The sequence below is a fragment of the Saccopteryx bilineata genome, chromosome 4, assembly GCF_036850765.1.
Source record: "Saccopteryx bilineata isolate mSacBil1 chromosome 4, mSacBil1_pri_phased_curated, whole genome shotgun sequence".
NCBI classification, from domain to species: Eukaryota; Metazoa; Chordata; class Mammalia; order Chiroptera; family Emballonuridae; genus Saccopteryx; species Saccopteryx bilineata.
In genome coordinates, this window is record NC_089493.1 from 183,115,406 (window position 1) to 183,143,354 (window position 27,949).

General features: G+C 45.0%; 1 protein-coding gene across 5 annotated transcripts in view; it reads right to left on the reverse strand.

Annotated features, from left to right (window-relative positions):
* Positions 1-7,310: 7,310 nt before the first annotated feature.
* PWWP2A (PWWP domain containing 2A) overlaps positions 7,311-27,949 on the reverse strand; it is a 41,518-nt gene continuing 20,879 nt past the window's right edge. For 3 of the 5 annotated variants that reach the window (XM_066273184.1, XM_066273186.1, XM_066273190.1), the window contains exon 2: positions 22,645-25,329. In XM_066273184.1, coding sequence (XP_066129281.1) covers positions 23,649-25,329 — 1,681 coding nt within the window. In that variant the 3' untranslated portion in view covers positions 22,645-23,648. Of the gene's footprint in view, positions 9,996-13,259; positions 13,354-22,644; positions 25,330-27,949 lie in introns of those variants that run through there. The other 2 variants (XM_066273185.1, XM_066273189.1) reach the window with 2 other exon arrangements.

Sequence of the window (27,949 nt, forward strand, 5' to 3'; positions counted from 1 at the left end):
GTCTGAGCTGGGTTGTGGTTCTGTCCCCTAACAGCTGAAGGGAGGGCTTCTCTGGCTCCAGGCGCAGTGCTGGGCTCAGGCAGCATCACTGGGTCCCACAGATCTGCCCGGGGCTTAGCTGCCACACTAAAGGTGATCTTGAAGAGGGGCATCTTCTACCCTGTACTAAGATTCAGGAACCACAAGCTTCTGGCCTCTCCAGGTTTGCACAGACACTTAATGAAACCATGTTTGTTTTGACCAAGCATCTCTTGTAGCTTAATAATTTCAACTTAAAATAGCTTCATTCAGGAGTGGTGAATATGTGAATCTCAGAACAAAGCCATATTCTTTAGACTACACGAACCCAGAGGTTTCAAAGGTAGGTTTTTGTTTATTTTTGTATTCATTAGGTGATGCTGGTGAAAAGCTTTCAGTTCTGGTTTGAGTGTCAAAGGCAGTGACATGCACGTTTCGTCTGAGAAATGAAGTACGTGTACAATTCTGTAAGTGACATGCACTGGACCTGCTCGCCAAGTTAAGGATTGTGCTGGTTCTTTGATCCCTTGCCCCTTTGACTTGTGATTGTTTGTAGATAGCACAGTGGTGTATAGAATTGACTCCATGGTTTGCTAAGCTGCTTTCCCAGAATGAAGTGAAATTCTCCATAGAATTTACTAGGGGAGAGGGGAAAAATACATGGTTAATGTTGGTTTGCTACCTTTATGGTAAATCTGGCATCTAATTTTTCCAAAAAGGTGTGTAAGAAAGCCTGTGTGTTGTGCAGAAGCCCTGGGTGAGAGCCGTGGGGTCCAGCTGTCGGGGACGAGCACTTCCTGGGCAGCCGTGTCAGGCCAGAGTCTGACCTTTGATCTCAGGACCCGTTCCCACTCAGAAAAATCTAAAAAGCATTTTGGCTCATGTGGATTATATCTTTTGGAATTTACCACATTAGAGATTAAAACTGAGAAATTTATTAAATATTAATTTCTTTAAAAATACACTTCATGCTAATATAGTTTTAGAAACATATCTCCCAAAACAAAAGCACATTTCAATAAGAGTGACATGATTTTACATTTTTGTAAATCTAATGTGAGGCTAAGAGTCTCATATTGGCATCTGTACTGTTTGTCACAATATTATGTTTTGTGGCCGGGGAAATTATGTGTACTCACGACAGGATGACAGTGAATAATCCCTTAGTGTTACTATGAAAAGATTACGAAGTAGACACTTTTATTTTGAGAACCATTGGTCAGATTATGCCTTCAGCTCCAAGGAATAGGAAATAGACTTTTTCCCTCGAAACAGCCTTCCTGAAGACACTGCAATAATTCCTGCAGGGCATAGAGGTGTTTTCTTAGGTCTCCCTGCTTCTCCCCTCGTTTCACTCCTCTCTCCCCACCACCCTCCTGGACCCTTACAGGCTGCCAAACAAGGCCCACATCAGATGCTGCTACCGAGCAGGCCAAGCAACACATCTAGAAAGAGGGAATCTAAGTAGGTGTGGGTTTGCTTAAGCCAAGAAGTTTATATCTACCCCTTATTTCTCTGCTTCTGAAATCTGAAGAAAAGGTGGATTCAAACCTTTTGAAAACATCCTACAATAGAAAAATGGGGCCCTGGCCGGTTGGCTCAGTGGTAGACCGTCGGCCTGGCGTGCAGGAGTCCCGGGTTTGATTCCCGGCCAGGGCACACAGGAGAAGCGCCTATCTGCTTCTCTACCCCTCCCCCTCTCCTTCCTCTCTGTCTCTCTCTTCCCCTCCTGCAGCCAAGGCTCCACTGGAGCAAAATTTGCCCAGGCGCTGGGGATGGCTCTGTGGCCTCTGCCTCAGGTGCTAGAATGGCTCTGGTTGCAACCGAGCAACGCCCCAGATGGGCAGAGCATCGCCCCCTGGTGGGCATGCCAGGTGGATCCCTGTCAGGCACATGCAGGAGTCTGTCTGACTGCCTCCCCGTTTCCAACTTCAGAAAAATACAAAAAAGAAAAAAGAAAAATAGCTGTTGGTGTCAGGGAAGGTGGCCTGTATGTGCCTACTGTTGCTAAGATGTATGACTGCAAGTTCTGTGATGCCTTCCTCCAACCAAAAAAAGAAAGTATGCCAAAACTTACTTTTACGGTAATCACACTGTGACACCGCGTCTGCTCTTACTCCAGCAATACTGCAGTGGAACGAAGTAATTTTGGATCTTCTAGGATATTTTTGAAGATTCAGACATGTATTTTTTTTAATACTGTGCAGTATTCGCTGTCTGCCTCTGTGGGTAGACCAAGAGCTCCTAGAAGGGCCGTGTTTATATTCAGACTAGCCCCAGCACCTGCTGCCCCACTGTGCACTTAGTGAGTTGGTATAAAAGGCCATTCCTCAAGAGCTGGTCCCCATGTGAACATCTCTGACTGTCCACGTCTTCAGATTCGGTGCTCTTTATTTAGTACCTGTGTTTAGAGATGTCTCCTTTGCTACTAACCACTGTCCCTTCTCTAGGAACTGGCAGAAACTATCTTCCTCAAAAGCGCAAGTGACTGAAACGTCAGCTTTGAAGGTTTAGGTGCTGTTTTGCACTTTCCAAAGAATGGTGGAGGGTAGTGAGAGGCAGTACTGTTGTCTTCACCCTGTCAGGCCCGTGGTGGGACTGGGACTTCATGCCCTGCCCAGAATGGCCTGATCACCTACCTGGTCTGCTGTCCCAGCTAGCTTTCCGCAGCAGTGTTCTCTGGAGAGCTGGCAGTTATGGTCACTTTGGAGAGCTCAGCTAGGGTTTCTCAATAGTAAATCCAGTAACTGTAGCTTAAAAAGACAGTTTGTAAATAGTCACTTAAAGCCACGCCAGCCCATCTTCTGGAGCTGTGTAGTGAGCCTTCAGCCTGGCTTGTAAGCATGTCTTCTGATCTTTACATTTTCACTTTCATGCCTTACAAAGATTTGTCTCAAGACTTTCAAAAACCCCCAACTTGTCCTCTAGTTTCAGCTTCCCCACTTCCTCCCAGATCCCATTTCCAGTGACTGGTGTTCTCTGCGTCTCCACTGTCTCACCACCTTTCCCACACGAGGCTGACCCAGGCAGCTGGGACTGTCGAATCAGCTGGTGGTTTTTCTGTGCAGATGCACTGTGGATCGATGCCTTGTCCTCGCATCATGGATCAGAGCTATGGTTAAAATCTGTTCTTAAAATCTACCCTTTTTCGCCTGACCAGGCGGTGGCGCAATGGATAGAGCGTTGGACTGGGAGGTGGAAGGACCCAGGTTCGAGACCCCAAGGTCGCCAGCTTGAGTGTGGGCTCATCTGGCTTGAGCAAAAGCTCACCAGCTTGAACCCAGGGTCGCTGGCTCCAGCAAGGGGTTACTCAGTCTGCTGAAGGCCCGCAGTCAAGGCACATATGAGAAAGCAATCAATGAACAACTAAGAAGTCGCAACGCGCAATGAAAAAACTAATCATTGATGCTTCTCATCTGTTTCCATTCCTGTCTGTCTGTCCCTGTCTATCCCTCTGACTCCTTCTCTGTCTCTGTAAAAAAAATAAAAAAAATCTACCCTTTTTCTAATAACTCACACTTCCCACGTGTTCCTGTCAGAAATACTGCAGAGCTAGGTTTTTCTGTCACCTTGCTCCGTGACCCACCCCCACCCCTGGCCTGCAAATATCCCATCGCTTTACAGAGTCACTGCTTATACGAAGAGACTGGGACACCAGGCGGAGATGTGGAGGCTGGGGAGTGGCCATACCTACTAGCTAATGACGTGAACGTCACAGCCCTGGGCCTCCATCTGAACTTCAGTAAAATGACAACATCTCACACTTTGGACCTTCAGAGTTGCTCAGGTATAGTCAAAGGCACAAATGTTTGTTTAATCCATAAATGACCAGCGTATTTCTGACGGTATTTTGTACAGCTGGAGGTAGGGAACCACTTTGGGAAATGTTGCTACGCCTAATGAGTCTGTTCCTCAGTTCTGAGCTGGCCTCGGGGCCACTGCGGACGAACACGCGCACCTCTCGGGCTATCCCGGACCTTTTCTGGTCGCGCAGGCACGGGGCTGTGGGGATGCATTTTACTGTCTGAATAGACTCCTGCAGCAGGTGTGAAACATAAACCTGATCTAAGCTGTGGTCACAAGGGTTGTCCGATCCCTAGAGCTAAGCATGCTGGCAAATCTTGGCTTTTACAAACTGGTTAGCAAAATGTGGAATGTGAAAAGGAAGGCTCCAATTGGAGACCAGGGAAAAGGGAAACAGCCGTGAAAGGTAATGGTTGTTTAAAGAGAAGAGTCCCGTACTCCTCCAAGGCTGAGTGCAAATCTGAGACGCTACACAGAAGTCGGACTTAAGCTTGCCCTTGAAATGGAGAGCGCAGGGCTGCAGACAGAGCTGCAGGAGCCCGTCTGGGTGCAGGCCAGGGGCAGCCGGCCGGCGCTGCTGTGCTCACTTCCCTTTCCAGCCTGCCCCTCTGCCTGCAATAGTACAGGCTTACTCCTTTCATCACCTGGACATTCTTTATAAAGGACATTTACGGAGTGGCTGGGAAACCCGTTCCTTCAAGGAACTGCACGATTAAAAGCTCTACCTGGAAGGAGCTGATCATGTCACTTCCTGTCGTGTGAGAGCTGCCCTGAGCCCACACTGGACCGAGGATGTAACTGGATCACTTGCCGCCAGCTGGCCCAGGCCTGGCTGAAATAACTAGAGCATCAGAGCAACTGCTTACAGTCAAGGAGCAATCAAACTGATGATAAAATGAATGAAAACTAGTGAGGCTGCCTCCAGGCATCAGCCAGTCAGTCTTCCCAGCTGTAAGTCATTGTTGAAGCTAGGGATGCGTACACAGGGCTTGTTCTACTGAGTGTACTTTACAGATGTTAGAAGTACTCTACAGTAAGAATAGTTTTCTTCTCATTTTCCAAACCTCTGACAGTCGGGCACGGAATTGTCAGCCAGAACTGCCGGCCCTTTTACTTTCGCCCGAAGGGAAGCTAGACGCTGGGGCCCCCTTTGCTGAAGCAGGCCAGCAGCTTGTTTCTGACTGCTGCAGAGGCGCTGCTGGGAACTCCCGTCGGGACCATGACAGATGTGAAGGGAAACTCCTGAGGGCTGACCAGGAAACCTAACTCCAGCCATGAGGGGACGCCGTCCCCCCTGGGGGGCCTGTGCCAGACTGATGTCGACATCAGACACCCACCTGGACTCAGCAGGCACCTGCCTAGGCACACAGGCGCCCTCCAGGCCTCCGACAGAACCCACAAGTGGAAAACCCTCGGGGAGGCGAGGGGATGGAGTGAGTGGGGGAACTACTGGAAAGGATGTGTGGGCCTTGGGCTAGCCGTGGTCCGTGGTCTCGAGCGCACAGAAGGCTGTGTGGGGACGGTCTGGTGGCTCTGGGACAGAGGATGCCGTCTGCAGCTGTGCATCAGGGTAACGGAAGGAATGGTCTGGGGTCCCCGGGGCTGTGGAGCACTTCCGTGGCATTCTGCTATGGGTGGAGCTGGCAGCAGAGGCTGTAGTTACAGCGTCAGCTTGTGCTGCAAAGCTTTTCCAGCCCGTTTTCCAGATGTTAAAGCAGCTGCACTTAAACAAGGGAGGCATCACCCCCTCCGCTGGCCTCTGTGAGGCGGTTGTCTCACTGGAGCCCCCCTGTGCTCTTCAGGGCCATGACACACCAGATCCCTGCTGGTATAGTTCACTTTGGAGCACAGGCTTCTGCCTTAGACTCCATTCCACAGGAGTTAGGGGCTGAGCTTAAAGAGAATTCACACACATGAGATTATAGAACGTTTCACTCAAGGGGAAATGTCCCTGTCCGCCGTGTTTGGGCCTTGGCAAAGTAGGAACTGCAGAGCTTGCTGAGTGGACACTTCTTGTCCACATCCCATTGGGGCCAGTGTGGCCATGGCATGACTCCTCTGGCAAGAAGGTCACCGACAGAACTGAGACTGGAAGCCTTGTCCCACTTATAGACTACTGCGGTTATTGTATAGAAGCACCGTCTTCCTCTCACTGCTCACATGCCTCATGAGGGACTGACAGAAGGGCTGAGAAGTGTTCTGAACTCTTAAGGACAGTGACCCAGCACTGTGGCCAGCTGTCCCTTCCTCTGCAGTGTTCCTGAGTTGCATCTTCTTTCCCCCACGTTCATTACCTTTTTATTTTTTTATTTTTTTCATTTTTTCTAAAGCTGGAAACAGGGAGAAACAGTCAGACAGACTCCCGCATGCGCCCGACCAGGATCCACCCGGCACGCCCACCATGGGGCAACGCTCTGCCCATCCTGGGCGTCGCCATGTTGCGACCAGAGCCACTCTAGCGCCTGAGGCAGAGGCCACAGAGCCATCCCCAGCGCCCGGGCCATCTTTGCTCCAATGGAGCCTTGGCTGCGGGAGGGGAAGAGAGAGACAGAGAGGAAAGCGCGGCAGAGGGGTGGAGAAGCAAATGGGCGCTTCTCCTGTGTGCCCTGGCCGGGAATCAAACCCGGGTCCTCCGCATGCTAGGCCGACGCTCTACCACTGAGCCAACCGGCCAGGGCTTCATTACCTTTTTATATCAAAGCAAAGGAGTTGTTAGGCTGGGAAATTTGATACACTCACTGCTAGAGAGGGGATGCTTAAAACCCAGTCCACTCTATTCAGAGCACGGGAGGAGCCTCGTCACCTGAAAGAGAAGTGAGCGGTCAGATAGAAAAGCAGTGGGCAGCCTCTCTGCAGTGCCATACCCAGCACGCCTCAGTGCTGCCCGTGCGGGGCTCCAGGGCATGAGTCAGAAAAGGGCACCGAAGGCCCTAAACCAGGGGTCGGGAACCTTTTTGGCTGAGAGAGCTATGAGCGCCACATATTTTAAAATGTAATTCCGTCAGAGCCATACAACCCGTGTACGTTAACATTATTCAATAAAAATTTGGTGTTATCCCAGAGGACAGCTGTGATTGGCTCCAGCCACCTGCAACCATGAACATGAGTGGTAGGAAATGGATTGTAATACATGAGAATGTTTTATATTTTTAACATTTTTTTATTAAAGATTTGTCTGTGAGCCAGATGCAGCCATCAAAAGAGCCACATCTGGCGCGCAAGCTGTAAGTTCCTGACCCCTGCCCTAAGGGGAACCGTCATTCTGTATCTTGTCGGGGGTGCTGTCTGTAAACACACTGGTATTCGTATGCCAAACCAGCAGGTGCAGGACCATGGTCCTGGGGGGTGGGTCTCATGCGGGCCTTCCAGATAACGAGTTCACGGCTCGTCTACCTTCCCTGGTTCTCCAGCTCCCTTATTGTGAGTGGATAGCTTGAGGAAGAAAAGATTACCAGAGCCAGATTTCAGCGGCCTCCTCTTTACACACAGATAAGCTGAAATGGGAGAATGTTAGATATTAAAGACTCCATGTATATGCTGGAAAAACACACAGCCTTCCACAGGATTGCTTTGCACAAATGGAAAAAAATACAGTGACCTGAGTTTTTGGGTTGATACTGAAAAACCTCAACTGTCTGGTAGGTGTTAAAAAGCTCGTTTTTTCCAGACATCAGAGTATTTCTGGTCAAACACTTAACCTCACTCTCACTTTGCATGTGCTGGGCTTTTAACACAACTTTTTTATCCATAAGGGCAGTACTTCTTAAAATTAGAACAAAAAACCCACCAGTAGATGTTCAGTTACACCAACTCTTAAGGGTATGTTATTTGTTTCCATCAGAAAACAGTCATGTTTGTGCAAAGGGGTCTAATGACTCACCTTCCTCCGGCCTTAGAGACAGTCTCCCAGGGGTGAGGCCCTCCCGGTTCTCCTAAGGAAGCGGTGCTACTAACAGCTCCCCGAAGGACAGCGAGTGGTTCGATTTTAATAGTTTAAAAAAACCTTTAAAACCTAATTCCTAAAAAGTAAACATAGTTTTTAAGTAACTATTTAAAAATATCAAGACTTTATTGGATAAATGTTACACAACATTCTTTAACATTTATATCTCAACATACTTTAGATGAGAAACTTTTGTCATTCAAGTCTACAAAATGAAATAGGCTTCTGAAGATTTGGAATACAGACAAAGGTAGCATGAAGCAAAGCTTAAATATTAAGCAACTAAAGCAGTGAAAGTGAAACAGCAACGTGGTATGTCTAGATGTTTTAAATACCACGTTTCATTTTTCGAAAAACCTTTGAAAATTTGTCATGAGAAAAAAGTAGATATTTAAAACCTGATCTCTCTCAATTCTTTTGCCAACTCCATGGTCATTTCCATCACTGGGAACAATTCTAAAGCATAATTAGAACTCTTGACTGCAGTCCACCGGCTTGGGAGTTGTCTGGTTCCTGGAGGGAACCTGGAAGGAAGGGACTGCTGGTGCTCACACAGCGGAAGGGCCGGGGACCCCGCCGCGCAGCTGCAGAGCCGGCACCGCTGAACGACAGGCTCTAGGCCCCTCCTGGTATAATTCCTGAGCTGACTTTTTCAGATTTGATCACATGTATATGACTTCATGATAAATACTTTTCCAAAAAGACCATTTTAAAATGCAATCAAAACTTTTACTTAGTGTAATTAGGATTTGCATTAAACTCACAGAAGCAAGACTGCCTACCTTTGCTTGAGTTGTAAAACAAATCCTTAGATATATCAAATGTCCTACAACTCTGACCCAGAACCTTATATCAATCCTGTATGCAGAGTTACATAATGCCAAACCTATACTGTAAGATTATGGGAAGTTTGAACACTTAAGCCAAATGCTCAGTATCTTACGTAGCTCCAGATGACTTTTTTTTTGGCATTTTTTTTCCTTTTTGTATTAAGTAATCAATGAGGATTATCTTTCTAGTTGAAAAAATAAATTGGTATTACCACTAAAAAACTTGTTTTATTATTAAAAGTACGGCACCATCAAATATAAAATGCCTTAGAAATGTAGTACTAACAGGTCGATCTGGTTTCTCATTGCTTTCTCCAGTCATTAAAGAAAAGCTTTTTGTTTTCTTGTATTTTCCAAAGATAAGAAAAACATTACGGTCTCCATTAATAACAATTCATGCTCAATTCATGAAAAGCTTGACACCATCTTTATGGGTTAAGTCCCACCTGACAACTGTGGGAATTTCTTGCACTTAGACGAAGGAGGAGCTCCCTGTGGAGAGAGGGCCAGGCCAGAATTCAGACTTGTCACCTTGTCCGGCCTAAATAAAACCGGCCACAACAGGAAGAAAGCCTCCCCACGCCGTAGGCGCGAGGACTAGCTCCTGGAGGACATGTGCACTCCAAGATGAGAACTAGCCTATCTACACTGACTCCGAATTTAAAAAGGATGTAGTTATGAAAATGTGCACAAAATGTTAAATACTGGTGGCAAATAAATACAACTTAATATGTTCTAACAAGCAAACATATTCAAGGTAATACAGCCCTGCTTTATCAAAGGAAAGGTCCGATCCAGGTCCGGGGAGGGCGGGCACCTTTCCGTCCTCAGTGCGATGGGAAACCGGCCGCTGTTTCCGCGGGCCCCGGGCAGGGACGTCCCTGCAGGGACACGCCGGCCTCGGCCCATGGGACTGCCGCATCACAGGTGAGCCATTCTAGAAACACCTTCGCTCTTATCTGGACTGAGGAACATACGCCTTGGAGAAAGCAGTTTTAGTGTGGAGATTACTCCACGTGTCTGCCATCACACGCCTTGCAGGCCTGTCCAGGCTGGACTGGTAAGAGCGCCACAATCAAAAGTTCCTGTCAGTGATTCTTCGTACACAGATTCAGCTGAGTTCTCGGTGTGCGTACTTCACACCGCTTCTCTCATCTCATGCATGGTTTATTGCAAGTTTACATTTTAGGAAATACTCCCTTAATACCTTCTTTTCAGTTTAATACAGCACAATTTGCAGGCGCCCCTTAGAGACTGTTGGTTTTAAACACTGCCTGAACGTTTACTTCTTAGTGCAGCTTTAAAACGGAGTCTCCAATGTCCTTCGGTCCTGGTGCTCCGGTGTTCTGTGTCACTGTGGTACAGGTCCATGGAACCAGCAGCCTGCTAATGTCTTTGTGCTGAAATATAGTAAAGAAAAGGAAGAAAATGTAGTTAAGCACAGTAATTATGAGAGAAGTGATGTCCTTGTTTAGGCCCTACATAGATTGTGGGATCACACCAGATTGTTTCTCTTTAACTTGACCAGCTTTTTCCGGAGAAAACAAGCTACTGCCACTCCAAACCAACAGAAGTACTCATGCTATTTTGTCGGGACAATTCTGATACGAGTACACTGGCTGTCGTGGTCACGTGCTCTGCACCTGAGAATTTCTGACGGAGGCCTGTAGACGTGTTCCTGGCCTGCAGCTGCGGTTCCAGTTCCGCACGCTGTGGCGCGTGCTCAGGCCACTCAGCCACGTGGACTGCCGGAAGGCTGGCAGCCTCCCCGGCTCCGAGTGATCCTCCATGTAGATCACATTGCCTGCACCTGCACAAAGAACAACGCCCTAGAGAGCCGCCCCCCCCCCAGAGGCAGGCACCGCCCCTCAGCAGGCAGGGGCGCCCCACTGCTCCCGGAAGATGATGGACGCACGCCGATGAGACCCAGAGACCAGTCTCACTTGTTACATGCACTGACGTCAGCAGAGGGACTCGGCGCCAGACCTACAGAGCAGGACTCTGAGCAGAACATGTAGAAAGGACAAGGCTTATGAAAGTTACTGGCAGACAGCATGAGCAGAATGCCTAACATTCTGACCTCCTTCTAACACCAAGGAGTGGTAAGAGCCCCATTGAAACCCTCTACAATCCCTGGAAACCCAAGTATCAAGAGTCTAAATCCCAGCCTGACCTGTGGTGGCACAGTGGATAAAGCGTTGACCTGGAAATGCTGAGGTCCCCGGTTCGAAACCCTAGGCTTGCCTGGTCAAGGCACATATGGGAGTTGATGCTTCCAGCTCCTCCCCCCGTCTCTCTCTTCTCTCCTCTCTCTCTCTCTCTCCCCTCTCTCTAAAATGAATAAATAAAATAAAATTAAAAGAAAAAGTCTAAATCCCAAAAGAGGTGATCAGTAGAGAGAACAGGGAGTTTTTGGTCAAATGTATTTTTAAATGAAAGCTAGGGTATTTTCAGTGGAAAAACAGTATGAATACAGAATGCAAGGAAGAAAGAAAAACCACCCCCATTCTTCCCAGCGCTGAGCTTGCAGACGTTTCACAGTGGGCACCTTTCCCGTCTTGACTAGAACTCTAGGGCAACGTCCAGCTGCTACACGCTTCCTTCTCTTACTAAACTGAGGCCTAGAATCTCACGGCATTCTGTCACGAGCTTCCTGAGTGATGAAGAATTACTTCTAGCCATACAACAGCACATGTCAGAGTGGAAGCTGAGAGCAGTCCTTGCTTCTGAAGAACCAGAATAATTAACTTTTAAAATTTGACCTTCAGCCCTGGCCGGTTGGCACAGTGGTAGAGCATCGGCCTGGCGTGCAGAAGTCCCGGGTTCAATTCCCGGCCAGGGCACACAAGAGAAGCGCCCATCTGCTTCTCCACCCCTCCCCCTCTCCTCCCTCTCTGTCTCTCTCTTCCCCTCCCGCAGTGAGGCTCCATTGGAGCAAAGATGGCCCGGGCGCTGGGGATGGCTCCTTGGCCTCTGCCCCAGGCGCTAGAGTGGCTCTGGTCGTGACAGAGCGACACCCCGGAGGGGCAGAGCATCGCCCCCTGGTGGGCAGAGCGTCGCCCCCTGGTGGGAGTGCCGGGTGGATCCCGGTCGGGTGCATGCGGGATTCTGTCTGACTGTCTATCCCCGTTTCCAGCTTCAGAAAAATACAAAAAAAAAAACAAAACTCAAATTAAAAAAAAATAAAAAATAAATAAAATAAAATTTGACATTCAGCTAAGAAGTTTTTATTTTCTAAAACTAAGATAGTACACTAATATACTAATAAATTTAGATTCAGAACTTTGGTCATAATACCTTAATTTTATCAACTGAAGGAGAAGGCCCTGGCCCATTTGCTCAGTGGTAGAGTGTCGGCCTGGCATGCAGGAGTCCCAGGTTCAATTCCCGGCCAGGGCACACAGGAGAAGTACCCATCTGCTTCTCCACCCCTCCCCCTCTCCTTCCTCTCTGTCTCTCTCTTCCCCTCCCAAAGCCGAGGCTCCACTGGAGCAAAGATGGCCCGGGCGCTGAGGATGGCTCCATGGGCTCTGACTCAGGCGCTAGAATGACTCTGGTTGCAACAGAGCAATGCCCCAGATGGGCAGAGCATCACCCCCCATGGGCATGCTGGGTGGATCCCAGTTGGGCGCATGCGGGAGTCTGACTGCCTCCCCATTTCCAACTTCAGAAAAATACAAAAAAAATAAAAATAAAATAAATAAAATAAACTGAAGGAGAAAAATAGTAATTAGCCGTTCCCTTATACATTTCTGCTCCCTTCTATTTCCGACTCAGTACTTGGCTTCAACCCGAGTGAGGCCTGTTCAGGGTGATAGTAAAGCCGAGGATGGAAGCAAATCTAACCATGAGAGGTGCATGAAACTAAAGATACTATTCCCCCAGGAGACCACTGTAAGGGTAGCTGCCACCACATACAGGTAAGAGTCCAAAATATCCCAGCTTCACCCTCTGATCCCAAGTACACCATTCTGACCCAGCTTGCAATTCACGGCGCACGTGCAGCACCACAGCCCAATTCCAGCTCACCAGCTGCGAAGAACAGTGGGTTCAACAGCCTGGTGTCAGGGAAGCAAGAAAGACCACACATTCACAAGCAGCACAACAGAATCCCTAGCCCTTTCCTCCTGGGAAGAGCCCAAAGCAAGCCTTTTAGGCGTTATCCAAGGTTCTCATACACGTACTTAGATTATGACATTTCCATATTCTTCTGCCACCCTCTGAGTTTTATAAATGACAATGGTTGTGAGACTAATTCATTAAGAATATATGTGTGTGTATATATATATACACACACATATATTCTTATATATACACTAAGAAGAAATGACTACCTAAGAAGTTAAAGTAACGAGTACAAAAGTGACAAAGAAAGATAAAGATCATGAGAAGATAAAGAAATCCACTATTTGTCCAGGAAGGCTCCGTTGCTATTTTGACATCATAATTCTACAGTCTGACACCCAACCAACCTCTACACCATCAAATGAAAAGTTATTTTCACTCATTAAAACAGTCACCTGTGATGAATACATAGCTACCAATGAACACTAAGGAAAGAGAACTAATGAATTCTTCCACGTCAAGCCTAATCTACTTTGGGAATGATCAAGTGATGACATGGTGCCCTGTTCACTTCGCGGCAGGGCTTAGCACAGACAGACCTGCCCGCTTCACTGTTAACTTCAATGCTCCCAGTCTGAATCCACAGTGGTCTGTCAGACACTGTCTGATGTAATAGCTGCCATTTGTTGAGACCTATGGTAGAAAAAACCAAGTTAACAAAAATAGAGAAGTCATTTGAGTTTTTCATCCATTTTAACAAAAAAAAAAAATTTTAAATAAGACCAAAATTAAGTCGAATTTTCAAGTGAATTTATTCTACATAATTTGATGGTTTCACAAAATGTGAAGCTTTGGTTCTAGAGACGAAGAAAAATAAGCAGGGTGTGTACACACCAGCCTTGGCCAGGAGAGGGCACTCTCCAACCCAGGTCAACTCAGCAGCAAATGCCTTCAGGCACAACTAAGAAGCTGCCCTCCTATGCTAGCTCGCATTTCGTGTTCCTGACAAAAAAAATGTATCCTAACCTAACACTAGCCTAGTTTTGGATTGGTCCCGATCTCAGTATTCAACAAGGGCTGAAGTCACCATCCCCATCGCATTACACCATTAATGAGACCTTGTATTGCAGGGCGACCAAAACGTGCCAGAGCCCCTTTCTCCTCGAGTGCCAGTGACCACTCAGCATTCAGAACCTGCAATTACTGCAAGAGTTAATACCTGCTTCAAACACGTTTGACAAGATAAGCTTTCTCACCAGGGCTTTCAGAACAGAGGCTCCAAATCTAAGCATAACCAAATGAAAGATTGCTATTTTTAAGCCTTATTTTTAAACGTTTTTGCTAGTCTTATTAATTCACTATTTTAAGTATAAATAAACAATTCACCTATCACATCACTATAGTTAACTGTGGGATCACTGAGGTAGATAAGATTTAGTCCTTATAGCAATTATTTTTAAAATGCTAATAAGCTAAATCAGAAGCAGCAGCATATAATCAAAACTTTCAAGTTTTCTGACACTGACAAGAATTTCTACACCTGATCTATAAACATTTGAATTTGAACCAAGAACAAATTTCTTAAATGAGGCCTAACACACAGGTTATTTACCTTTTGTTCACAGAAAAACTGAAATGTGCCACTAGAACCCAACAGTAATCACACCGAGAAGGAATCTGAATGCACAAGAGAATGAATTTCTCTTTTAACCTCCCCTCCATCAGTAACACCTGTAGGTTTCAAGTCCTTCTTAAGGAGCCCCTTTCCAGTTCTGGGCAAGAGGAGAGCCGGGAAGCTGCGACCCAGGAAGCCCATCTTTCCCTGCGGGCCCGAGCCTGGTTCACGAGCCTTTGTGCTAACCGTGAGGGTGAAGTTTCCCTCCCTCAATGCTTTGGGGGTCTCAAGGTTTTTCTTTAGAAACTGACCACGCCTGTAGGATGCATTAGAAGCCAGGGAGCCCTGATGGTGATACAGTAAATGGTGGGATGCCCCCATGAAAGCAGTTTCCCTGGAGTTACCTACTCTGTCCATCATGACAAAGTTTTTGTACCACAAGGGCAGCTATTCCTGGGAGGCAGCAGAGATCTGAAAGGACAACTGAGAACAGGGTAAGCAAACACTCAGTCTCCCTTCAGAGTGCAAGAAGGAAGCAAGAGCTCACACTTTCTGAGCAAAGCCCCAGATGAAAAACTAAAGAATTGAGATCACATACACAGACCTATTACCTTGGCAAACACACAACATAAATTTTCTTTTAATACAATGTCGTACAATGCAACATGAACGAGCAGGAAAAAGTAGAAACAGTGCTTCATTTTACCATTCTGGTTTTTAGCCTTAGCAGTTTTTCTCTCCAGTCATTCTTGCAGGGTTTTAGACAAGCTGCGCAGAGTGCTGCCCTGCAGACCAGGAGGCACACCTGACGTGCACTCCCAGGCAGATTTCCTACTAAACCCTACACCGCAGGAGAATCACAGGTTTGTAGTCGGCAGCATCAAAGCTGAGACGTGAGTAAAATTACTATCCTGCTAAATGCAGCCACGACACACACAGATCAGGGCCTTGGAATGTGAAGTGTTTCCCTCTTAGACGAAACGATCTTCTACTCAATCATACCAATAGCAATAAGAAATAAAATGAAATGTTCAAATGTCCACTTTTTCACCATTTGGCAAAGTATCGTTAATAAAACACCAGGGTCCCAGGGGAACACGGGGTCTGTGCAGATCGGCTAGTTCACATCAGGAAGAGTGACATGGGTAGCTCTGTGGTGCTAACACCTTTGGGAAGCTCCGAGGACCTCGACTGCACTGAGCCCCACCTGCTAAGACACTTGTCATGCCTCTGAAAGGACGTGGGACATGCCAGGATTCCGAAATGGCAACTGGCCGTTAGTCCACCAGACTCTGAACAAGCAGACTCATTTCTGCTGTCAGGCCCTGTGCTTGGCTTAGGGGGAGGAGACATCAGTGAGGAATAGACCTCGGAACTTACGTGGTACATAAAGGAAGGGCCAAAGCTGAAATGTCAATGTACTCATCCCTGCACCGTAACTCCCGTCACCTCCAACCCGCTGCCCTCCACAAATGCCCACTGGAAATAACTCATACCTACTTATAGATACTTATGGACCATCACCCTAATTTTCATATAAATTTCATATAATGGTGCTGTGACACTTTTTTCATTTACACTAGGTTGCAGAAGGATAATAAAAACTACCTGAATGAGGTTTCTATGCCATGTAGAGAAATGGCGGTCGTGGTCAGGAGAGCAAGTACTTATATAGCTTTGTATCAAGCACCCACGAATCACCTGCAACACTGTTAAGTCATATTCTCTTTCTTTTTTTTTTTTAATTTATTCATTTTTTAAAGAGGAGAGGGAGAGACAGAGAGAGAGAAGGGGGGAGGAGCTGGAAGCATCAACTCCCATATGTGCCTTGACCAGGCAAGCCCAGGGCCTTGAACCGGTGACCTCAGCATTTCCAAGTTGATGCCCTATCCACTGCGCCAGCACAGGTCAGGCAAGTCATATTCTCTTATCCAGTTCTACCTTGCACACTCAACTCTCCCATGTCTACAAAACATTCTCCCCAAGCAACAAGTCCTTTCATATTGTATCTGGGGCAGGGGGGTTATGCCTTCTAGGCTTTCTCTCAGTAGCTTTTAGGTGAGTGTGTCTTGGAAAGAAATGAGGTTACAGAGGGTTACCAAACTAGTGTGAGTGTGTGTGTGTGTGTGTGTGTGTGTGTGTGTGAAAGCTCTTGCTAAAACTTGATAAGCATTATAATCACAAGATTTCTAGTTTGAAAAGGAAAAAGTGGTAAGTCTTAAAACGTTAGCTATGGAGTATCTGGTTTTCCTTCTAAATATGGACTCTAGGATAGAAAAATACTCCAAGTTTTAAATAATGATTTCTGGTTAAAACTCAGAGTTCTAAGTCAATAAAAAAGGGTCAAACACATTGTTATGATACAAGGAAAATTGAAAATACTTAATTCATGTTTAAACCAAGTTTTAAGAGCTGCTATTTTTAAACTGGACTATTTCAACACCAGAGTTTTCAGAAATTGTTTTACAAGTGTCCAACAGAAGGCCTGCAAGTTAGTGTATACTACATCTTAGTTCAAAGATGAGAACTTGACTCACAAATTCAGTATTTTGATAAATCCTGATAACTTTTGAGTCTACAGTTTCTCCTCTTCATTTATACCTCCCCGCAACCAATCTTTAATTTGTGCCAAAACATAGGAATTTATAAGAAAAAATTCAAGTTTGGCAATTAGTTTTTTCAAAGATTCGTTTGATGCATTCAAATTTTATTTAATTCATCCCAAAATAGATTTAGAGACATAATATAAAAATTCAGGCCTGACCTGTGGTGGCGCAGTGGATAAAGCATCGACCTGGAAATGCTGAGGTCGCCGGTTCAAAACCCTGGGCTTGCCTGGTCAAGGAACATATGGGAGTTGATGCTTCCAGCTCCTCCCCCCCTTCTCTCTCTCTGTCTCTCCTCTCTGTCTCTCCCTCTCCTCTCTAAAATGAATAAATAAATAAATAAAAACTATAAAAAAAAAAAAATTCAGGCCTGACCTGTGGTGGTGCAGTGGACAGAGCAGCGACCTGGAATGTTGAGGTCACCGGTTCAAAACCCTGGGCTTACCCAATCAAGGCACATGTGAGAAGCAGTCAATGAACAACTAAAGTGAAGCAACTAAGAGTTAATACTTCTAATTTTCCATCGCACCGTTTTCTCTGTAAAAGGAATAAATAAAATCTTTAAAAATTAAAATTAAAAAATTTTTTTCCTACAAAGTATAAGAGCCAAGATAATCTTAGAAATTAATTTTAATAGTTATCTACATATCAAGGCACATTTGTTTACATTATTTGTAATGACATAAAAAATGGCAAAATACACAAATCTGAAAGGGAAAACGGAACAGTATGTACATAAGTTTTGGAAACTAATTTTATAACAATTTAAATGGTTTTCATATTTATAAATTTGTCCAAAACTGTTTTTGTCACTGAGAGGGGAGGTTTTTAACCTGAAAACCTACTTTTGAAGACAACTTAGCCTGGCCTGTGGGGACGCAGTGGCTCAAGCTTCGACCAGAACGCTGAGGCTGCTGGTTTGAAACCCCGGGCTTGCCCGGTCAAGGCATGTGCCACAAGCAATCAATGAACTAAAGTGAAGCAACTAGGAGTTGATACTTCTCGCTCCATCTCCCTTTCTCTATAAAATCAATAACATCTTTTTTTTTTAAAATATGAAATGGGTAAATACAGTCACACTAATTGACCTGAAAATATTACCAAGAGGCAGTTATAGTTCTTAAAAACGGGAACACCGCTAGCACTGTGCAGGACTGCAGGCCGGGAGGAAGGGTCCCAGAAGCCAGGCTGCCAGCAGCACATCAAGAGCCGACCAACCCTGGCCGGTTGGCTCAGCGGTAGAGCGTCGGCCTGGTGTGTGGGGGACCCGGGTTCGATTCCCGGCCAGGGCACATAGGAGAAGCACCCATTTGCTTCTCCACTCCCCCCTCCTTCCTCTCTGTCTCTTCCCCTCCCGCAGCCAAGGCTCCATTGGAGCAAAGATGGCCCAGGCGCTGGGGATGGCTCCTTGGCCTCTGGCCCAGGCGCCAGAGTGGCTCTGGTCGTGGCAGAGCGATGCCCCGGAGAGGCAGAGCATCGCCCCCTGGTGGGCAGAGCATTGCCCCTGGTGGGCGTGCCAGATGGATCCCGGTCGGGTGCATGCGGGAGTCTGTCTGACTCTCTCCCCCCGTTTCCAGCTTCAGAAAAACACACACACACACACACACACACACACACACAAAGAGCCGACCAAGAAAAGCACTCCTGGGACTTAGCTTCATAACACCTTCTAGGATAGCATCACAAATTTTATGTTATCAAAAACCAAATTCCAGCCTGAGTAGGCAGTGGCACAGTGAATAGAGCGCTGGATTGGAACGTAGAGAACCCAGGTTCAAGACCCAGAGGTCACCAGATTGAGCGCGGGCTCATCTGTCTTGAGCAAAAAGCTCACCAGCTTGAGCCCAAGGTCGCTGGCTCCAGCAAGGGGTTACTCAGTCTGCTGAAGACCCGTGGTCAAGGCACATATGAGAAAGCAATCAATTAACTAAGATGCTGCAATGAAGAACTGACGCTTCTCGTCTCTCTCCCTTCCTGTCTGTCCCTGTAAAAATCAAAACATAAAAACTATTACAGTGATCTATTAATATGACAAGGAGAAAACTGCCACCTGAAATCACAAGAAAAAACACTTGAGTCTATAAATGTTAAGTTCTTGAGTAAAGATTAAAAAAGGAGTCGAACTGTTTCTCTTCTTAGTGTCAGCTATCCACGATAGCCACCAAAACATCCTGGAAAACTAAAAATATATAGACCATCTATATCATGATGACTTTAAACTTCCTATTCTTTTATTAAAAATAGCACAGCCTGGGCCCTGGCCGGTTGGCTCAGTGGTAGAGCATCAGCCTGGCGTGCAGGAGTTCCGGGTTCGATTCCCGGCCAGGGCACACAGGAGAGGCGCCCATCTGCTTCTCCACCCCTTCCCCTCTCCTTCCTCTCTGTCTCTCTCTTCCTCTCCCACAGCCAAGGCTCCATTGGAGCAAAGATGGCCCAGGCGCTGGGGATGGCTCCATGGCCTCTGCCTCAGGCGCTAGAGTGGCTCTGGTCACAACAGAGCGACGCTCCAGATGGGCAGAGTATTGCCCCCTGGTGGGCGTGCCGGGTGGATCCTGGTCGGGCGCATGTGGCATGCGAGAGACTATCTGACTGCCTCCCCATTTCCAGCTTCAGAAAGATACAAAAAAAAAAAAAAAAAGATAGCACAGCCTGTCCTGTGATGGCACAGTGGATAAAGCATTGCCTGGAACACTGAGGTCGCTGGTTTTAAAACCCTGGGCTTGCCTGGTCAAGGCACATATGGGAGTTGATGCTTCCTGCTCCTCCCTCACCCCTTCTCTCTCTCCCCTCTCTAAAAATGAGTACTTTTTAAAAAAAATAGCACAACAGCATATTAATTGCTAAAGCTTTCTTAAAATTATATTCACTTGGTTGAAGAAATCCAGTTTAAATGTACACAAACTATAAATACAGAATACAAAGATCCTATTAGCTAAGTCAGAACTAGGCAGAAGTAATTAATGCAGCTTAGCAGTTTTCTTTTCTCCTGGCAATGGGCATGGCACCAGCCTGTTTTATTTCTGAATTCCCTGTATCAGGCATGTCAATAGCAACCATAATATAATCCCAAAGCAAATCCAAAATTTGCCACACCTTAGAAATAGGATCTTCCTTCTTCCTGCAAATTCCCTATTGGAGGCCTCACTTGTCCCACATCAGAACATTACCAACTTTCCTCAACATCCGGAGTCTCTGCTGTGAGTAAAGGTACTTTAAAAAGGTGAACCAGTGCAGCACAAACGCAAAAAGTTCCCAACTCAAGAGGAAAACTGTTTAAATCCAAATCAGATTTCTAAGGTATTTCCAAATCCCAATTCAGTCACTCTATAGGAGGTATGTCTATAAAGGAATGTGAATGTGCATCTTTCCTTTCACAAAACCAGTATTAAGTACAACCTGCTCAGAGAGGGTGGCAACTCAGCATTTTATAAATTAGAAACTCGCCCACCACTGTAGTTACTTTTAGTAACAGTCCGTATTCTTTGCCTGCAGTCCCTCATATTGATATTCTTGCCTATTCTACTTAGTACTAACCTAAAAGTATGCTCCACAGATTTCCCCATTGAAACCACGGCAGGACACACTATCCAGTCATGCAGATGGGCTTCAGACTAGTCAGTTCCACTTTACTTCATTTAGATGACTTCAATAGATATTCTCTCCAAACAAAGTAAGCTTTCTGGCCTATGAATTCTAGGAAACTAAAGGGGCAAAATAGTGACATTTTAAATTTCTAAGAAATCTCTAGGAATAAATTTATCCTTGGCTTTTCAGCTAGCTCTTCACTTGGTTTCTCCTTTTGCTAATCCTTTGTTCTAGCCACTTTTCTTGGGCCACTCGAGATCTGGCCCACGTCTAGTTTTCTCTCTGCAAAGGTTACCTCCATACAAGCAAACATCTCATTTTAAAGAGAAATATTAGCCCTGGCCGGTTGGCACAGTGGTAGAGTGTCGGCCTGGCGTGCAGGAGTCCCGGATTCGATTCCAGGCCAGGGCACACAGGAGAAGCACCCATCTGCTTCTCCAAACCTTCCCCTCTCCTTCCTCTCTGTCTCTTCCCCTCCTGCAGCCAAGGTTCCATTGGAGCAAAGATGGCCCGGGCGCTGAGGATGGCCATGTGGCCTCTGCCTCAAGCGCTAGAATGGCTCTGATGCAACAGAGTGACGCCTCAGAGGGGCAGAGCATCATCCCCTGGTGGGCATGCCGGGTGGATCCCGAACGGGTGCATGCGGGAGTCTGTCTGCCTCCCTGTTTCCAGCTTTGGAAAAATGCAAAAAAAAAAAAAAAAAAAAAATAGAAGTATTAAAAGAGGGGGGCTTATAATTATCCAGTTCTATTGTATCTGCAAATTTATCTAGCTGCTAAAGAAATTTCTATTTGAACAAACATTAATATGCAGCTAGTTATTCAGAAGTTCCTTAAAACTTGTCTCCCTATTGTAACTTTGGATGAAATTGCCAGAATGCCAATTTATAATGGGGAGGAGGTCATTTGGCATAACTGGACATCACGTACATTTGTGATTATGCTTCAAACCTTTTCCTCAAGGTATGGAATACATAAAATTATGTATTATTTCTGTACTCAACAATCATGACTGCTTTTTTTTTCCCCTATGGCTTCTGAAACCAATCAAATATGGTTCATGCCACAAAAGCACATTTGCCAAAGCACTTGACTATATTAATGGTATCACTGTGAAAACCACCATGTTAAGATATAACTCACCTGGATCATTTATAGGAACCCTTGGAATTACCTAGTTTAAGTGGCCTTTTGCTCTGCCTTGTTAAATCTGAGCCTTAGATAATAAAACTTTCAAAAGTATCTGAACAAGTTCATTAATCTGAAACAAATACTTGGAAAATCTTTTTAAGATACTTCCTTAAAACTCCTTGATCACGATGTGAACTTCTTTCAACCTGTTATCAAAATAAGTTTTTTAATATTATACTTGTTTCTGTTTGCAGGAAAGAATATGTTCTCTTCAAGTGAAACATCTTGATTTTTTTTTTAATGTGTGTTTATTATAATCAAAAAGCATTGACTGAGGACCCCAGAAGAAAGTCTTTTGCAGAAATCAGTACATAAATCATAGAAGTCCATAACCTTAAAGAAGCTAATAGGAGACCACTGATATTAAATCTCCATTAAGGTTTTCATTAATTCCATAGTAACTAAAGTATTTCAAATTGGATTATTTAGAAATCCACAAAGTTACTCTTTAAAGTTTCCAGAAGTATCAAATTGACACATCCAAGTTAAAAGTTAAGTTAGACACAAGTATGACTGCAACTTCATCTTGGGACAGGCTTGCCTTCATAGGCAATCGGATTTTTTTCACTAACAATACAAGGCTAAAATCGGAAAATAAACCGAATCTCAGGGCCAGAGACATGGACCATGTAGAAAAACGATGAGTTAAGTGCCAGCCCCGAAAGCAAGGATACCGAGGCAGAGGACCAAGAAGAGACTGGCTGTAACTCCCAAATAGAAGATACAAAGCATGTGACGAAATACTACGGCTAAAAATGAAAAAAAGATAAAACCCATACATTTCTGAGAAACTGGCAGAAGGGTCTCAACCCTAGAAGCATACTGCAAAACCTCATTTTAAGAATATTGTCTATGCTCAGATTTACATTGTCTGATAGAGCAAATAAGAAGAGTTTGATTTTTCACCTCCTCTACACCATTACAAAGAATATAATTTTCTACCATTTTGAAATTTTTCAAAGCTTTTTGAGAAACACACACAAATAATTTGGATTTAGTCGATTTTATTTACAGCTTGTTTTTTTACATTTCAGAGCATTACACAATTACATTTTCTCATTTTCTGACCTGCAAACAGATACCTTAAACGGAAATATTTTTTTTTAAATTATCAAATTAGGTACATCCAAAATGCAACAATTACACATATGACAATTAATTCACAAAGTGTAATTCATCAGGACGTATCCTAAGAATTTAGGAACAGCTAGTCAGGAGAAATCTGACCAAATTTAGCAATCAACTATTTACATATCCAAAGACGAACAAACCTATCTGAACTCCCAAACCAGAAGTTGGAAAGTTCTTTGTTAACTCCCCACTGAAGAAAGGAGTAAGAGTGATGACTCAGACCCAGCCCGCCGGGACAGTCTTCCTCCCAAACACCGGCTGCTCCCCAGTCTACAACTGAACAGCAAGCGTCTGTTTGTCAGACACCTAAGTATCGAGCTCTTCCGCCATTACACACATAGAAAGGCTAAGTGTTCATTAATTAAAAAACCAAGTAGTCATTAAATAGCCACACTAGTCCCCCCAGCTCACCAGCCCTTACTATAATTCCCAGTATGCAACCTGTGTCACACAGTGACAGGCTATATATTTACATATAGTACGTATGTATATACACACGGACGTGTATATAGATATATACATACATACACACAGTACTAGGTACAAATGGCAATTAACAGTCCCTGCAAGAATTCATTTTCAGTTGAGGCTATGGCTCCTATGCCTTGGGATGGTTTTAGACTTAAAAACTGAAAAATACTGCTAAAATCTCACTTCCTTAAGACAAAATTTGATTGATTGTTCAGTTTAGCTTCTCGGTCTAAAAATGGCTCTAAGGTGAAGTTTGGATTTTAAAAAAGCAGCCGACTGAGTGCGAGTTCTTCCTCCATTTTGGCCAGGCTGTTTCGTGGAGGTGACTCCTAACTAGACTAGAAGTGTGTGGCGCCTCTCACGGGTTCTGGCCTACCTTCCTGTCCGTGTTCAGGTCTCAAACTGCGTCAGCAGAGCCCGCACCTCAGGGGTCAGCTGCTCGGCAGCCTTGGCTGCCTCTGTGATAGCCTTGCGATACAAGCCCTTCCTCTTCTTATTAAAGCGTGACTGGAAGTTTTCTAAAAAGGGGGACAGCTGTGCGAGCGCAAGGAAAGATGTTGTCGGAGACCCGAACCAGGAAATACGGGCCTCCTGTCGGACTAAGAGGCCGTTATCTTTCCGGCTCACAGTTATAGTAAGAATACGGGCTGGCCACCAAGGGAAGCCGTATATCTTGGCCCAAACAATGTCCCCTACACATATGGTCCTGCCATCTGGTGTGACGCATTTAGAGACGTTTTTGGAAAAGACTTTCATTTTCAAGGAATTACTGAGCTTTTTCTCTTCCTTTGAGGAGGAGGAGGTGGAGGAGGAAGGTGCATGCATACTGCCTGGAGGAAAATCAAAGCTCTCGGAAGAGCTACACTCCGAGTTGGAGGATTTCAGATCATCTGTGCTGTCAATGCTACACACTGACACACTGGAAGAGTCGGATTTCTTTTGATTTAGGGTCATGTAAACAGAGATATTGCTTTTGCTGCCCTTTCTGCCCAGTGTCTCTGGTTCATCCTGCTCACCAGGCACAAGCACGTCATTTGTGTCCTGAACCTTACTGGTGGCCTCTTCGGGGCCTTCTGAGGGACTCGGATTTTCTGAAAGGGCCTCACCTGCTGAGCGGGTAGAGGTGCAACGAGACTGGGGCTTGGGTGCCAGCTTGCCACTCCGCACTTTCTCAAGTCCTGTCTTCAGAGAAGAGTCGTTTTCTTCATTTCTGTACCTTTGTGGTTTTAATCGGACCCGGGGCGGAAGGGAACCTGAGCTAGGACTCTGATACCGACGTGTGAAATGGACTTTTGAGTGTGCACTTCTGGCCGTAGAGGTTTCATTTTGCTTCTTTTGTGCCTTTTCTTTGGCAATTTTCAGTACCTCCCGGGCTTTTGCGTGATCCATGTTCTTACTCTGGAGCACTTTTTTAGTACTTAACTGAGCTTTTGATGTATGCGCCTGAGCAGAAACTTTGACTACTCTGCCTCTGCTGTGAGCAATGCTAGAGACCTTAACCACAGCGTTTCTTCTCTGGCTTTCAGTCTGGTTTTTCCCATCCACTTTATGGTCAGTTTTCAGTTTTTTGTTCACAGTAGTTATGCTTTCATTTCTCCGTTTTTTATCTTCATATTTACAAGAATCACTTGCACTACTACCTTTCCTAATTTCCTTTTTTTCAGCAACAACACTGTTTTTACACTTGTCACACAGGACTTGCCTGGGTCGTAGTTTGATAGCATTCATTATTGAAGTAGGTTCTTCCCTGTACATTTTTCTTTTGGGTCGCTTAATTTTCCGAGGCGGCGGCTGAGGTATTGACTGGTTGTATGTGTCCCTGATAAACAGAGGGGGAGGGTAAGGTGCTCCTTCATGGAAGAGGGGTGGAGGTTTGGAAGTCCACAGGCTTTCGGCCAAGCTCGGCTCAGGCGGTGGGAGAGGAGAGGGGTCGTCGGGAACAGCACCATTCACTTCACACTTGACTTCTGTCCCTTCCTGGAATGTACGACTGTGGAGCTGCATGGCTTCAGGTTTGTCCTTATATTCCCTTTTGGGAAATACTGTCACAGGGATCCCATGGGGCCCAAACCTTTGAAAGAAATGAAAGAAGAAGCCATTAAGTTAATGGCTATAATACAATTTCTTAAACAATACCTAGTATTTATTTATTTATTTATTTATTTATTTATTTATTTATATGACCTTTCCTAAAAACTATTTCACATTAAAGGTCAAAAACAGAAACCCGCTGATACCTCCCAGCAAAATCGCAGAGCCCTCCAAATATCATTGGTGCCACATTTTTGGTTAAAACAGAAATACTCAAATGGTTGCTCTAAGCAATGGCAGAGTAACTGAATTCAGAAAGGACATTTCCAGCCTTGAATCAGAAAGGATATCAGATACCCTCTTATTAAACATCGGAGGTTGCCTGACCAGGCAGTGGTGCAGTGGATAAGAGCGTCGGACTGGGACATGGAGGACCCAGGTTCAAACTCCTAGAAACCCTGAGGTTGCTAGCTTGAGCGTGGGCTCATCTGGTTTGAGCAAGGTTCACCAGCTTGAGCCCAAGGTCGCTGACTTGAGCAAGGGGTCACTTGCTCTGCTATAGCCCCCCCCCCCGTCAAAGCACATATGAGAAAGCAATCAACGAAGGTGCCACAACGAAGAATTGATACTTCTCATCTCTCTCCCTTCCTGTCTGTGCCTATCTGTCCCTCTCTGTTTTTCTGTCTCTGTCACCAAAAAACAAATAAACAAACAAACACTGGCTATTGTTTGAACTATACACAAAACCTCCAAGTAGATGCAATTATAATTTTGTAACATTCGTATCTTCCCTCTGATTAGAATAACTTTCAAAAGCTTCACAAAACAAATTTTGCCTTAGCTATCCAAAAAATATTGAATCAATAAAATCTCATCTTTATTAATCACTGAAGTTTCAAAATCAGTTGCCCTTTACTCTTATGTTAAGCCCTTCATCCATACTCCCCACAGCAAAATACTGGGAATTCAGATACTCCCAAGTACCTCAAAAACTGAACGACACAGAGCTGTGGGTTTCTGACTTTTTAAAATCACATCGCACACTGCAAAATACAGGGTAGGAAAAAAAAGTAGGTTTACAGTTTTGAGGATGCAAAACTGTTTCCTCTTGTATCTTATTAATTATCTTATTTTTCCATATAAACACTATAAACCTACGTTTCCCCACCCTGTATTTTAACATCAGAATCCAATTAAGAATGTTTATTTATATATATATGCTAGCATCTATACATACATGAATACACATGTAAGCATAAGTCTCACTAAATACTTAACCTTGTATTACATAACGGTAATTTTTTTCCTACTCTGGTCTATTTTATTTGTTTTAATTCTAGTCAGATGCATGAAATGGATTTCAAAACACCTTTTAGGTCCAGATCCAGTTTACAAAGCAATGGCATAAATTTTTATACCATTCTCAGTTTCTAATAAAACAGAAGGGTCAGTAACCTTGACTCTTTTATACAATTAGAAATACCTGCCTGACTGGTGGTGCAATGGATGGAGCGTCGGACTGGGATGCGGAGGACTCAGGTTTGAGACCCTGAAGTCACCAGCTTGAGCTCAGGCTCATCTGGTTTGAGCAAAGCTCACCAGCTTGGACCCAAGGTCACTGGCTCGAGCAAGGGGTTACTCGGTCTGCTGAAGGCCCACAGTCAAGGCACAAATGAGAAAGCAATCAATGAACAACTAAGGTGTCGTAACAAAAAACTAATGATTGATGCTTCTCATCTCTCCATTCCTGTCTGTCTGTCCCTGTCTATCCCTCACTCTGACTCTATGTAAAAAAAAAACAAAAAAAGAACCAGCTGTGGCTGATCTGCCTCGGCTGCACAGCAGGAACCCTTGACTTGAACTAAACTCACTACATTCAGATTCCTGCACATAAAAATAAAGTCACACCACCAAATAATTTCATCATATACATGTTAATAGGCTTAATTAATTTTTTTAATAGGCTTAATTTTAAACACTATTTGAGTCAAACAGCATTAAACACAATACAATTTATGCCAATCCTTCAGGACAGAGGTGCATAGACCCCAAAGATTAGTTTCTGGGAGTCAGGCAGAACCCTGACACTGTATTCTGTTTTATGTCTGTTTTCCTGGAGAACAAGTCTTTCGTTCTCAGATTTTCTAAAATGTCCTTACACTCCTCCTCCTCCCCACCCCAAGGGTTCAGAATACCTTTGTTAGGGAGAAATCTTGACATTAGGTAACTTAAAGCAGGACTATTGACACACCTAAATTAGGGCAAGGCTATAGGAAGAGCCAGCACCACTAGGATATCTGGACTGAACACATACACCAGGGGTCTCAAACTCGCGACCCGCCGAAAAATATTGTGCGGCCGCAGACTAATCCACGAAGTTCAAAATATTTTGGATAAAATTAAGTAAGCCTAGGGGCCTACTTGTATTTTTCATTTCTCTAGCATCCTAGCTAGATATTAGCTTAGTTAACAGCAGTTGTGATGCGAACTACAGTTTCTGGTCGTTTGTGACACTGAGTAAACTGCATGTACAATTGTGCTTGTTGTACTGATTTTTTTTTTGTTTTCAACTGCAGTGAGAAAAGTGTTGCGTAACAGTTGCCTTTTGTAGACCTAGTGCGGCCCGCCGAACGGCTGTGATCTTGCTCTGCGGCCCACAT